At 36.1% G+C, this 12,728-nt stretch overlaps 1 protein-coding gene across 13 annotated transcripts in view; it reads left to right on the forward strand.

Moving 5' to 3' along the window:
* Positions 1 to 12,728, forward strand: part of FAM184A (family with sequence similarity 184 member A) — a 69,731-nt gene that overhangs the window by 505 nt on the left and 56,498 nt on the right. Inside the window, exon 1 of one of the 13 annotated variants that reach the window (XM_051614006.1) lies at positions 691 to 820. The exons of the other annotated variants lie outside the window; for them this stretch is intronic. Within the exon in view, the coding sequence (XP_051469966.1) occupies positions 785 to 820 (36 nt within the window). The 5' untranslated portion in view covers positions 691 to 784. Of the gene's footprint in view, positions 1 to 690; positions 821 to 12,728 lie in introns of those variants that run through there. 13 annotated transcript variants of the gene reach the window in all.

Raw genomic sequence — 12,728 nt, forward strand, 5'->3', positions numbered from 1 at the left:
CGGCGGGGCTGGGGACGAACCGTGCGCGGGAGCTGTCGCAGTGCCGCTTCCCGGTTAGCTGTGTCCACGTTCCCGCTGGCGGGGCCAGGTATCCGGGCGTGCGGGGGGCGATCCCTGGTTGCTGGGCAGATACTTGGTGCTTGCTGTGTGGAAATTGTGGCTTCTCTTCAAGCTCTTTTGTCAGCCCTTCCCTGGGTCGTTTGAAATGGATAAATTCGAGCCATGCTTGCTTTCTTTTTACGGAAGATAAGTTGATTTGTTTGTTTGTTTTTAAGTTGTCTGGTTATATGTTGGACGCCTGAGATAGTGCGGGCAAGGTGTGAGAATATCTTTGGCCTTGTGTTGCTGATTGAGCAGTTTTTGTTTTATCATCCCCGGAATAGAAAACCCATTGTATCTTTGAAAAGGCTGGGGTGAAAACACAAGGTGTTTTAAAAGCATAATGTTAAGGCCCCCAGGTTTCAGATGTGGTTGTAGCTATGATTTACTTAGAATAGCTTAAAAAAAATATGCTGTGGTGCTGTGTTGTTATCTCCTGTATGATGTTCAAGCTGTAGGTAAATAGCACTGCTTAGGAAATGAAAGGCAGATTCTCTTAATTAAAGAGAGAGAAGAAATAACTTATGTCAAGAATTGTGTAGCTAAAACATTTAAAGGTACCTTAAAAGCACCATGAGAACTGCTGGATTTCTTCAAATGTGTGCTAACATGGATGAAGGTGACATTTCTTGGGAAGTAAGAATGAAGACTGCTGGCAGGCTCACAGTGGAGACAGTTCATATTTATGCACAGTGGATGCACCATCGACCTGTTAAAAAAGGTATTTATCATGGCATGCTGTGCCCCTTAATGTACTGGAAAACTGATGACTGAGGGGTATTTTGTCTTGCCTTTGAATTCAGAGTGCAATTACCTTATATGTTAACATCAGTGGGACTAAAGTTGTAGGGTTGTAAGGAGCAAAGCAGAATTAAAAGAAGCTGAAGAATCTCTTTGGTTTTACTCCATGTGCGTACAAATCATAAATTAAAACATTAAAGCTATCAGTACAGACTCGTGTTCCCTGAATGGTGCAGAAAGCACCTGGAGATGTATTTTAGTCTTACCGTAGGGCCTAAGTGCATATGCGAAGTAGTGCTTTCAAAGAATACTTTTTATTTATGTGTGTCCTTTTGATATATTTCATTTCCATTTGCCAAGAGTTTAACCCTCAGTTTATAGCTGATTTCAGAAACAGTGTTCCACTTCTTGTGAAATAATTTATTTATATCTATGAGTTCCGCATCACTTGGCATGTGACCTGAGGTATGTCAGATCTCTTGAGGTGGATGTGAGTTAAATATGATTTTAAATGCACGGTGCTAGAATATTTTGAACTAAAATATTGAAAAACATGAAGAGAGTTTAAGTAAAAACTGGTTTTTAATAGGTTTTTTAAATTATCCATAGTAGAATTTATTGGAACTTCTAAACTTCTAGAAGTTATATGCATGTCTATCCTGCCAAAGACTTCAGAGGAGTGCAGATAAAAGCTATGGGTTGTCTTCTGCTTGTGTATTTTAAATGACTGTAAGCTATGTGCTTGTACAAGGAGTTTACATGTGGATTACACTTCTGCAATGCTGGAATCTTGCCAGCGACTTGCAGATTCTGGTGATATTTTAGTTTGTGTGTTAGTTTTTTAGGGAGAAAACTTGGAAAATGCACTGCTCTATCTACTGACTGGAGTGAAGAACGGTACTTACAGGTGTTGCAACAGTAAAATTAACAATTTAAAGATTAAGATAAAAAGTATTCTATAGCATTAATTTCATTGAGCTAAATGTGCAGATTTTGACAGTTTTGTATTTTGAGGGCTCAAGTCCTACATTTCTGTTTGTTACTTGACCTTGCAGAAGGGGAGGCTTAAAAGAAGCATAGAAACTTCTGGGTAAAGTATAATCTAAACTTTCCAACCTGCTCTAGAATCTGAATCCTGATTTGATAAATGGCTGGAGAAATTAATCCTAGAGAAAGAACTCAAACTACAGGGGAAAATATGAACATGATACTTATTCTGTAAGCAAGAGTTATCTATCAGAGATTCTTTTGCACTTGGCAGAAGATTTCTGGAAATCAGCTGATGCAAAAATAATGCTGGGTTATTTCTGTGATGGTCTTTTGATGAAATTCTGCTGGTTTACCTTTGTCAAGTGCTTATTAAGTTATGTGTATAGAAATCCTTTTCAGTAATCCAGGAAATCCTAATTAAGAATACAACTTCTTAATTGTGCTTCTCAAATTGTTTAGTATCTTATGTATGAGACACTTCCCCCACCTTCCAACTGTTTTTCCTGTTTGTTTATTTACTGTCTTCCAACTTGTCTCTGAGGCTGCTTTAAGATATATGAAGTCTCTCAGTAGGTTTAGAGCTGAGTTCAGGCGCTTTACCAGGTCAAAACAAACCCACCAATGCAGTAAAAGGAAATCTAAGTATACATGGGGTATTGCCAGAGGGATATGCATAGTTAAGTTACCCAGACAGCTTCTGTATTCTAACAAAAGAAATGTGACTCAATAGTTTATTTTTGCCTATCCTTATACTATTTGTGTTGTGGGCCGCGAGTAGCAGCAGAAGAGAATGCTTTCCCCACAGAAGATGCAGGTCACTCAGGAAGTAAATGTAAAATCCAAAATTAAGATTCCTTTGTTATGTTTTCACATTACTCAAAGAGACTAATGTTTAAGTCAAAACGATACAGGAATACAAAGAAAGGGGAAAATCTTTTAATAACGAGATTTAATCAGTAATTCAGAGTGAGACAAAAAAAGTCGCAGATCCATTTCACCAAGCGCAACAGTTCAGAAGGTCTTAATTGTGTTTTTACTTTCAGGGACGGGGGAAGACTTACTTGATTTAACTTCAATTTGCATAATTCACAGGGGAAGGTAAAACAAGTAGTTGGAAATGCAGCTTTAAAAAACGATACTCCATGTCGTGTTTAAAGACTGGTAAATTGTAACTGGAGCAATTTTAGTTCTTCCTCTTCAGTATAAGCTCCTTATTTTTAGGCATTTTGAAAGATCTGTGTACCAGTTTGGGGATAAAGTAGCATCTGACACAAACATTAAAGCCAACAAGAAGTAAATTGTGATTATGAGATTGCTTATGCGTGTTCGTACTACTGGATCCTGGAGTGCTAATTCAGGGTTGAATTATGCCTGCTGCAGATAAAAATATGCACATATATATTTAATTACTTTGCATAAGACAACTGGAATATAAAACAAAAAGCAAGTTGCTGCTATGCTTACATCAGTGGGGGAGAATGGGATTAGTGTTTACGGTTACCAGGATGGCACAAGTACAAGTGGTTTTGGTTTGGTTTGTGTTTGTTTGGTTTTTTTCTCTTTGTGCCAGAGTTTGCAGCTTGAATGTTTGGGATTGAGAAGTGTATATCCTAAATGTGGAGCTTCGTGACATCATCATAAATCCTTATCTTTGACATCTAGTGAATAACTGTGTGACCTGCACTGGGATTATGCAGCAAAAATCTTCAGCATTGATTAGGTTGCAGTCTGGTCTAGTGGGAGGTGTCCCTGCCCATGCGGGGCAGTTGGAACCAGATGATTTTAAGGTCCCTTCTAATCCAAACTGTTCAGTGATTCTATGATGATTCTATGATGTTAGTTGCAGAAATATTACATTAATTTGAAGAAGAGTCTGTAAGTGCCATGCAGGTGATACATACCCTACAGTGATTGTTTCTATGTATTTAATAAAAAGCAAAAAAATATACAAAACTCCAGTGTTTTCCAATGATATGTGCTTACAACTGGATAGTTCAGTTCTAGGTAGGTTCTGTAAAACTCAGCTAGTTCAAAAACTAAGGTGACAAAATTATTTAACACACACCATTCTCCAGTAAACAAGAAACTAGAATCTGGGACTCCTGAGACAGGAGCTCTGTTTTTTGACTCTTGCCATCAGCTTGCTGTGTAATTTTGGAAAATGTCCTTTTTTTTTTTTTTTCTTTAAAACCATTAAAGTTTTTCATTTGTCTTCCTGCCTTAGAGAGAAGTACTTAGAGAATAGATTTTAATGTAGTAGTTAGCCCAGTGAGTTGCTTGGTGAAGTAGATGGTAATTTTTTTCAAAGGATAAAGAGCAAATTTAGTTTAGTTAGTGCTCTTCAGATGCTTCTGCTTCTTGTTGTATGAACTTTTTTGTGAGCACAGTTAAAAGTCTCCCTCAGTTACCATAGAATGCAGTGCTATGCAAGTGACAGCAGTAGGATTTAATTTATCTTACTGATTCCTAATGGAATGTTTCAGTGAAACTGTGTCAGTTTTTGTTAGGAAATATTCTTTTGCAGGAAACAAAACAACTCAACCTCCTGCAGAAGGTTCCTTGTCCATGGGATTAGAAGAAAACTCAAAAAATTAGGCCTTAAAATAGGGAAGAAATGAGAATCTAAAAGATGCTGTAGAACTGTTTTGATGTTAACTGTCATCATGTGGTAATTGATGCCATTAACAGTTTGTAAAAACTTGGGGTTTAGTTTTCTAAGCAACTTTGTCATCTCTCCAATGTGTGTTAACATTGGCAGTAGGCCAGTGTTTGCTAACAATTCTAGAACTGTGTGAAAAGAACTGAAATTTTGAGGCGGGTGTGATTTGACTGCATATTTGAATGTCAGAATTTTTGCATATGCTTCTGCCTGGTAATGTGGGAATAAATGTTATATTTTGTTATGACATGAAATAGTTTCCAAGGACAAGAAGATATGAAAATGTAATCTTAGTAAATTCTTTTACATTTCTCTGGAGATACTTAATTTTGGTTTGTGTTAATTATTACAAAGATAGTTGAAGTCAGTCCCCTAAGAAGAGGGAGACTGAAGTTAGGAACTGAGAAGTGAGACAATACTTCTGAAGCAGGTTTCTTAAGATTTTCTGTTTTAATCATGTTAGTATAGTCTCCCTGTCTTCCCTTTCTGACTGTCCATGTGGTGTTCTGACTCTTCGTCCTGCAGATGTTAAGGTCTTAGCAAGAGAGATTCACAGAAGCTTTCTGTACATGTGATGGTAACAAAGATGGGACTGGGTAAAAATGGCATATCTTTAATCCCATCCAGTTTAAATCAGAATAATTAAGTAGATCTTTCTGGTTCTCAGCATTTTCTTAAGACCTTAAATGAAGTTAGCTATTATTGTCGTTTATCTGAATACTTGCTAGTTGAAGCATTTAGAATTGCTTTGAAGCAGCTGTGGCTTCTAATTTGGACCTGAAGATGTCTTGTTTACCTTCCATTTTTTGTAGAACAAAAATTATGGAATTTGATATTCTAGCTAATATGCTGTTTGCATATTGTAAAGGTCAGGGCTCTTAAATAAAAAAAAAATTTAAAAAAAATTGACAGTCCTGAAACAAAGTCAGAGAACTCTTACCTAATGTTGCTTTTTCCCAATCAGGTCTTGTTGAAAAAAGTTAATTACTCTGGTACTTTGAAGACCTCAGAACCATATATCCCTCAAGTGGTTCTTCCTTTAATTTTCATTGCACACCTGTTAAGGTGAGACTACAGGGGTGCTATATGGACCTGAAATTGGTGTATTTTAGAGCTCAGTCTTGTGCAGTGTGTGAATTAGGTCAATGATTTTACAGTCTTTTTTGTCACAAGACATCAAGAAGAAAAAAGTAGAAGAAGAACAAAATATTTTTGATATATATTAAAAAAAAAAATTGCTCAAATGAAATTTCTTTCCGCTCCACCCACATAGCCTTAATGTTGACTGCTAACTCAGAGCTCTTCTGAGACCACGGACAGCTTAATGTTCTAAAGATATTTTCTGTATGTGTGTGTAATTGAAAGTGTGATGTTGAAAAACTGTCTAATCACACATTGACATATAAGCTACTAGTCTAAAATGCATCTTTAATGTGCTCATGCATATATTAGCTTCTCTGAGATTGTTTTGGTGTTATTGGTTTTTTTATGTTGTTTATTTCCCACATTTTACAAACATCCAAAAGAGTAGTTGAAAAGAAGAGACAAATAAATTAGGGGAGAAGACGAATAATTTGATGCAGCACTTAGGGATATGGTTGCCTGGTGTTAGGTTTACAATTGGACTTGATGATCTTAAGGGTCTTTTCCAACCTAAATGATTCTATATGTATCCTCTTGTTCTATGCTTATTCTTATTTATTGCTATAATTAAATAATAAAGAATTACAGGGAACTGGAATAATGTTAGGTGTTACTGCTGTGGTATGTACTTCAACTGTTAAATCTGATAGATCAGTGCATGCTTAAAGAAAACCTGCAAGATGACTAATTTAGTCAAAGTTTATTGTTACCAACATGTCAAAATTTAAAAACTAAAGAAGAGAGAACATGCAGGCCATAAGTGAACCCTGATATAACAGCATCCATAAAGTTTAAAAGCTGTCAGCCTTTAGCTGCTTTTTACATATAATGACATAGATCCTATGAAAAAATAAGAAATATCTTGAAATTTAATTTAATGGCATTTTTTTGCTGCTATTATTACAGTTTTCAGATAAATACTGTGTTATGGAAGAACACTTTTGGTTTTACATTCGTTTAGATATAATCAAGGAAGTGTCAATTCAGAGTTAAAAATTTAATACTGAAATGCTTTCCTCCAAATGTAAGGTTATAAACAGGAGAGTCTTTTATGTATGTTTGAAAAAGAACATCAATGGTTGAACTCTATGTAACTGTGCAAGGTATTCATAGATTCATTCGTTTGTACACTTATAAATTAGCACAGACACAGCACTTTGATGTACTCAGTCCTGCAAGGACTTCTGACTTTTCAAGTATTATAAAAATGTATCAGCTGAAGACATTTGGATTTGTGTGGGGTTTTTTTGTTTTGTTTTGGTATATAGATACTATGAAAATGTAAAGAAGTTGTTTCAAAATGATGAATCTTACCACTTTAGTAAAAGTCAGATTGCAATTTAAAGTTAATCATAATGGTTCTCTACTTTTTTCAAACACTGCAAAACTGTATTTAGTAACACCTTTGGTTTTATTTGGGTATGTTTACATTGTCGTGCAACCTATTGGTACTTTATATTTTAATATCTAGAAGTACAATTCGATGCACACTGCATTTACTATATGTGTAGAAATGTTATTTGTCCTAAGTCATTGTATTGGTACCTAACTTCTGGCCTTATAGTAACTTCTAACCACTGAAATTCTTCCAATATCTCATTCTCCAAACTCAGGCTTTGGTTTTAATAAAAATACTGATTTTTTTCAGTGGTACTGCTGTTTTCCCACCCCACTCCATATGTCTCTATGGAAAACTTTACTCTCCTGTTAACTGGGAGGGAGGAAGGGCACGTTACCTTAAGGAGTTACTAACTTTTTCTTCCTGTTTGCATGCTTACTGCTAAATAAATCCAGAAAATCTCAACATAACATTAAGAGTTCAGATGTGTATGTCTCTTGGATTATATGAGTTGGGCAGTAGTTAGCCAGGCTTCTAGGTATTCTTTTAATGACTGATGTGCCAATAACCAAAGGCACTGCATTCCAAAAATAACTAGAAGAAACAAAACCAGTCTAAAGCTATTCACTATCTTGTCCTACTTAATGCATGTTACCTGCTTTTGTTTCCTAGGTCAGGCTTTTTAAACTGAATCAAGAAGGCTGTGAAGAAGATCAACCTTTTGCTGGGGCTGTCACTTGATTAGGCTCAAAATTACTGTCTTCAAAAATAGCTACTGTTAACAAGTTCATGGAGTGCTTCTTGTTAAAGATGCCCCTGTTAAATGAATGACAACCTGCTAGCTAAAAGAAGTATGAGTTGACGAAAAGAAATAACTTGCTTTCTCTTTTCATTTTTTTGAGATTCAAGAAATCATTCCAGCCATTTTGTTTCTGGAAACATGGATTGCAGTGTTTAGAAAACGGGTGTGCTATAATGTGGTGATTTTTTTATTTGAACAATGTTTTTACTGACATGACTGAAAGGTGTAACTTTAAGTAAAGGTTGTCAGTGCATTCTCAGATCTAGTAGTTTGTAGTACAGGTGGTGATATGTTTGGCTAGGTTGTACCAAAATGTATTGCAGTAATCTCCTTTGACTATCTTTTCATGTGTAAAATTTGACAAATTAAAATAGTGGTAAATTCTTGCTGTGAGGAGGAATTTAATTTTTTGAAAAATTATCTATTGGTTTTGTGTAATTATAAGTATAGGTTTCACATTTCAAAAATCACAGTACATTTGTAGCTGGTAGTAGTAAGTAATCAAGGATGTTTACAGGCTAAAAAAAATTTTTAAACACCTTAAAAACCTATGTGTGTCCTGTCTTTCCAGTATTAACTGTATTGCCTCCATGAGTAATGTGTATTACTTACATTACTTACTTGAAAACAAGATAAAACACTTCATGTCCTGTCACTGAATGGTAAAATTTTATCTACATTTTTTTATCCATTATTTTGGTTGGGTTGCTCACTAGCTTTCTATATTGTAGCTAAAGTTAGAGCTTTAACTTATAGTTCAGTTAAGTTCCTATATAATTAAAATCAGTCAGTACTTCCCCCCACCTTCCTTCCTTTTTTCTTTTTTCTTTTTTTTTTCCTTTTTCTTTTTGTAAGCATATGGCTGTTTGCTTTATGCTCAGAAAGAAATTGCAAAAATGTGTCCTAAAGCAGAGACTGAGCTTTGACATGAAGATCAGTTTGTGTTCCTTGAGGGGGTCTGGGAACATTCTGTGCCCATTTTCTCTACTCCCATGATTCTTGTCTTATCTTTCATTAATTCTGTGCTCTGCTTCACACTTTGCTCTGTATACCTTTTCAGTCTACAGTGTAGACCATTCACATTTTGGTGCATTGGATATATTCTGCCTTACATCCAAATACCTAATGCATGAGGTTATAATTCTTTTTATTTATGTTTGGGCAGGCACTGCTATATTAAGTGTCCTTGCACCTTCAGTACAGGCAAAGAGCCTGAAGCAAGTTTAGCTTCTGTTGGTTTGTATTCTTTTCCATAGCTATGAGCAGATACTATAGAATAGGCTGCATTCCAAATCTCAGAATTGTTGGACGTAGCTGTTGGTGTAATAGACTTTTTTTTATCTAATGGCAATTTATTTTTATTTATTTTTCTTATGGCCCTAGGCTCCCTGGTCCCGAGGAAAACTCCATTTCCTTCTTTCAGAAAACTTAGTTTGACCAAGTTGGAGAGAGAATTAACATGTCCTCTGACTATAAAATATGTGCATCTGCATGTGTCTATATGAAATTCTGGTGAATGTGGCTCCATAAAGAAACTTTTATTGAAGTCCTTGCTGACATGACCTGTTTGACTCTAGATTTGCAACTAATTCTTCAGCCTCTTCTGCTCTCATTTCTGGAAAAGAGATTCATACAAGCCCTTTTAGAAAAGGGAAGAACTTAAGTGTACAGAAAGAAAGAAAGAAAGAAATTTGTCTGGGAGGTATAAAAAACCACAGTGGTTTGTTAAAGAATTGAAAGTAACCGCAAGTTTCTCTGCAAGAACTGATTTTATCGAGGTACATGATATAGATTTTAGTGAAGTCTGAGGCTGGACGTGCTTTTCTTGGAAGACTTGTGAAGCGGAGCCTTGTGTGACGCGTTGCCTGTCGTCCGCGCTGGGGCTGTTTCTCTTGCCCCGCGGCCGCGGAGGCTGCGCGGGGCGCGCTCCTGCCGCTCTCCGCGGTGCTGAGCGAAGGGCGCGGACATTCACTCTCCCCTGCCGCTCTCCGCGGTGCTGAACACAGGGCCGCCTCCAGGTATTCGTTCCACTGGCTCAGATGTCAAAAGCAAGTAAGTTTTACTTCCCGCTATGCAAACCAACACATTTCCCTACTAGCAAGAGCTCTTTAAAGGCCCGACTTGCATGACCACAATTTCCCAGTCCTGTGGAGTCAGTGTGGTGAGCTATAACATTGATTACACTGAACGCTGTGAAGGTAAGTGCAGTGAATTATTTACCTGAAAATCTATGCCATGCCATTTTGCAGTGGCTTTCCAAAAGCCTGACAAAAAGACAAAGAAGTGAAAATAAAAACAAACACTAATATTTTTTTCAGGGACTTCTGTCAATTAGGAAATTAAGAAATATATGAGAATATTTAAATGAGAATATTTTATTCATATTGTCAAGACTCTAAAACAGGTTTTCACCTTTTATTTTCTAAATCTGATTTAGGGACTGTGCAACATAAAGTTTGATTATTTCCTTCAGGATTTATGCTTGGTTTCATTACGTTCTGAAATAATTGTATTCTTGTCTTTTAAGGTTGTTTTTTTTTAAAGTAGGAAATGCAGCTGTCTTGTCATAAAACTATGTATTCTGTTTCTGGATGTTGCCCAAAAGTTTCTTGGATTCAAAAGCCTTTATAATTCTCAAAAGAAGTGTAAAGTGCATATTGAAATTAGGTACTGCTTGAACCCATTTATTTTTATAATTTATCAGAAACAGTGATACACGTCTGTAAGATAACTTTTTTCACCTTTTTTCTCCACTTAGGTGTTGCTACTTTTTGTTTTGGGAAGCTGTGAACTTAATATCACTCTGCTGAGAGAAAATGCATTTGTTTATATATGCAACAATTCTTGTAGAGTGAAGATCTTTGCTATGTTGGTTGGTTGTTTTGCCAAGGGCAAACTACTGTTATCTCCTCCATGCAAAGTCAGTTGCTGAGCTGTGAGAACTTTCCAGTGTATTCTTTTACAGAGTCTAAATACCTACAAGCAGATGCAATACAAACATACTACCTTAAATTCCATCCTAATGCAAGAAATAAATTTGTAAGGAAATGCAGTTTGGAGACTAACACACAATGTGGAGTAGCCCTTTGGCCTCTCTGGTGTTCCTTGCAGAGATTTAAGGTCTAATCATATAGCAGATGTGTCAGCTGTATCCTAGATAGATGATTAGAGAGTAAATGGGATTCTTTCTCACCAGGAGGCAGATTGGGGAATTTGCACATCTGTCGCCAAGTCTTTTTCTTCATTCCTACTTTTTTTTTTTTTTTTCCCCCACTGTGTTTCTCAAGACTTAACTGTGTTAGGTAATTGCCTTTAGCTGACTGTGCTACAGTTTTACAGTAGTTTTCTGACATAACCTGACTCAGAGGTTAACATCCCAGAACCGAAAGGGAATTTTGATTGGGTATTGGTACTGCCACACCTCTTCCAGCACAAGGACATTGAGTAGCAGCTGAAACAATATGCCGAAGTAGTCCGTAACAGAAGGAAATAGTTTATTCAAGTTGTATGCAGAATGAATACCTAAGCTATTCTTGTTCATTAGAGGGCTGTGAAAGGCTATTTTTTGCAAGTATGTCTTTTATCAGTGGAGTTCAATCATACATCCTTTTGGCCAGCTCTTACATGTTCTTATCTGTGAAAATAAAAACACTTGAAGTCATTTAATTAACTTGACTTTCTAGTTCAATTTGCAGATTTATTGCATGACAACTCAGGCAATAAAATGCATAGTTGATCTTTTTTTATACACTTGTGTTTGTCCTTATAACTGGTGGCTTATGTACTATTGGAGAGCCCAGTAGGGTGTAACGTGTTGAAACTGATTAATTTCCTGATAGTTACACCTTCACCATGGTTTATACCTTCCTTACACTTGTTTCCCAGTAGAAGTCATGTAATACAGTAGATTACATAACTTTTTTTTATTCTCAGGCAACTGGGACAGGGTAGAAGATCATACAGAATCACACAGAATAGTCATAGTTGGAAAGGATCTCTGAGATCAGAGTCTAACCAAGATGAAGCTACAATGCAGTATTTCAGTTTTCAACATGCATAGGATATGGGGAGTGTGAACTGGAACGCTTCAGCTTAAACAGCTCACTTCAAATCTTGCTTTCTGAAATACAGTGTAGTATTACCAGATGTGAATCTTCTGTGTAAGGTAGCTTAAGAGCCTTACAAGGCACCTTGTATCACTTTCCTTGAAGATGTTCACAAAGTATTGAAAACTTTAGCTGTCAGAAAGTTAGATGATGATTTCTTTAGCTTGTGTTACTTTTATTTTTTTTTTCTTTTGGAGTATAAAGTAGAAAGAAACTTGTAATTCCTAGTAAGTGAAAAGGATTTCGTTCTTAGTTAATACTTTGGTAGTCAGAGCACTGCTGCCTTTTTCTTCTTTTTGGAAAGTTTATGTTCAGGTTTATGTTCCTTCTTTATCATGATACACTAGTATCGCTAATGTTCCATTATAATGGCACTTCCAATGAAATTATTGGAAACTCTGCAAGTTCTAGTGCATTTTATGTCTTGGTTCTGTGATGGAAGACTGCTCAAAAGCTAGGAAGTGTGTTAAGAACTTAATGAAAGCTCTATGGCAAAATAACAAGTGCAAGCATTTATTTAACTTTTTATCTGTAAAAGTAGACATTTCTGAAATGTATGTAGTAGCTCCGTTGATATGCATTGAGTTTGTTAATTTTTAATGTTTTTTTATCGTAAATAACCTTACACTGTCATGGAAGTGATGTTGTTTTGGAAGCTGTTTTGTACATAGTCTTTCTGATCCTTAAACTATAGATAGAAGGCCATGGAAGTTCTTTTAAAGTATAAATTATAATTAAGGAGATGATCTGCTAAAAGCAGAACAGAAAGCTAGGTATAAAAATGTCTTCTTTATTAGAACCTTTTATGACTGTTATGGGAGGAGTGCATTAATTACTGGAGATACACTT

Source organism: Apus apus, chromosome 3 (assembly GCF_020740795.1).
Source record: "Apus apus isolate bApuApu2 chromosome 3, bApuApu2.pri.cur, whole genome shotgun sequence".
NCBI classification, from domain to species: Eukaryota; Metazoa; Chordata; class Aves; order Apodiformes; family Apodidae; genus Apus; species Apus apus.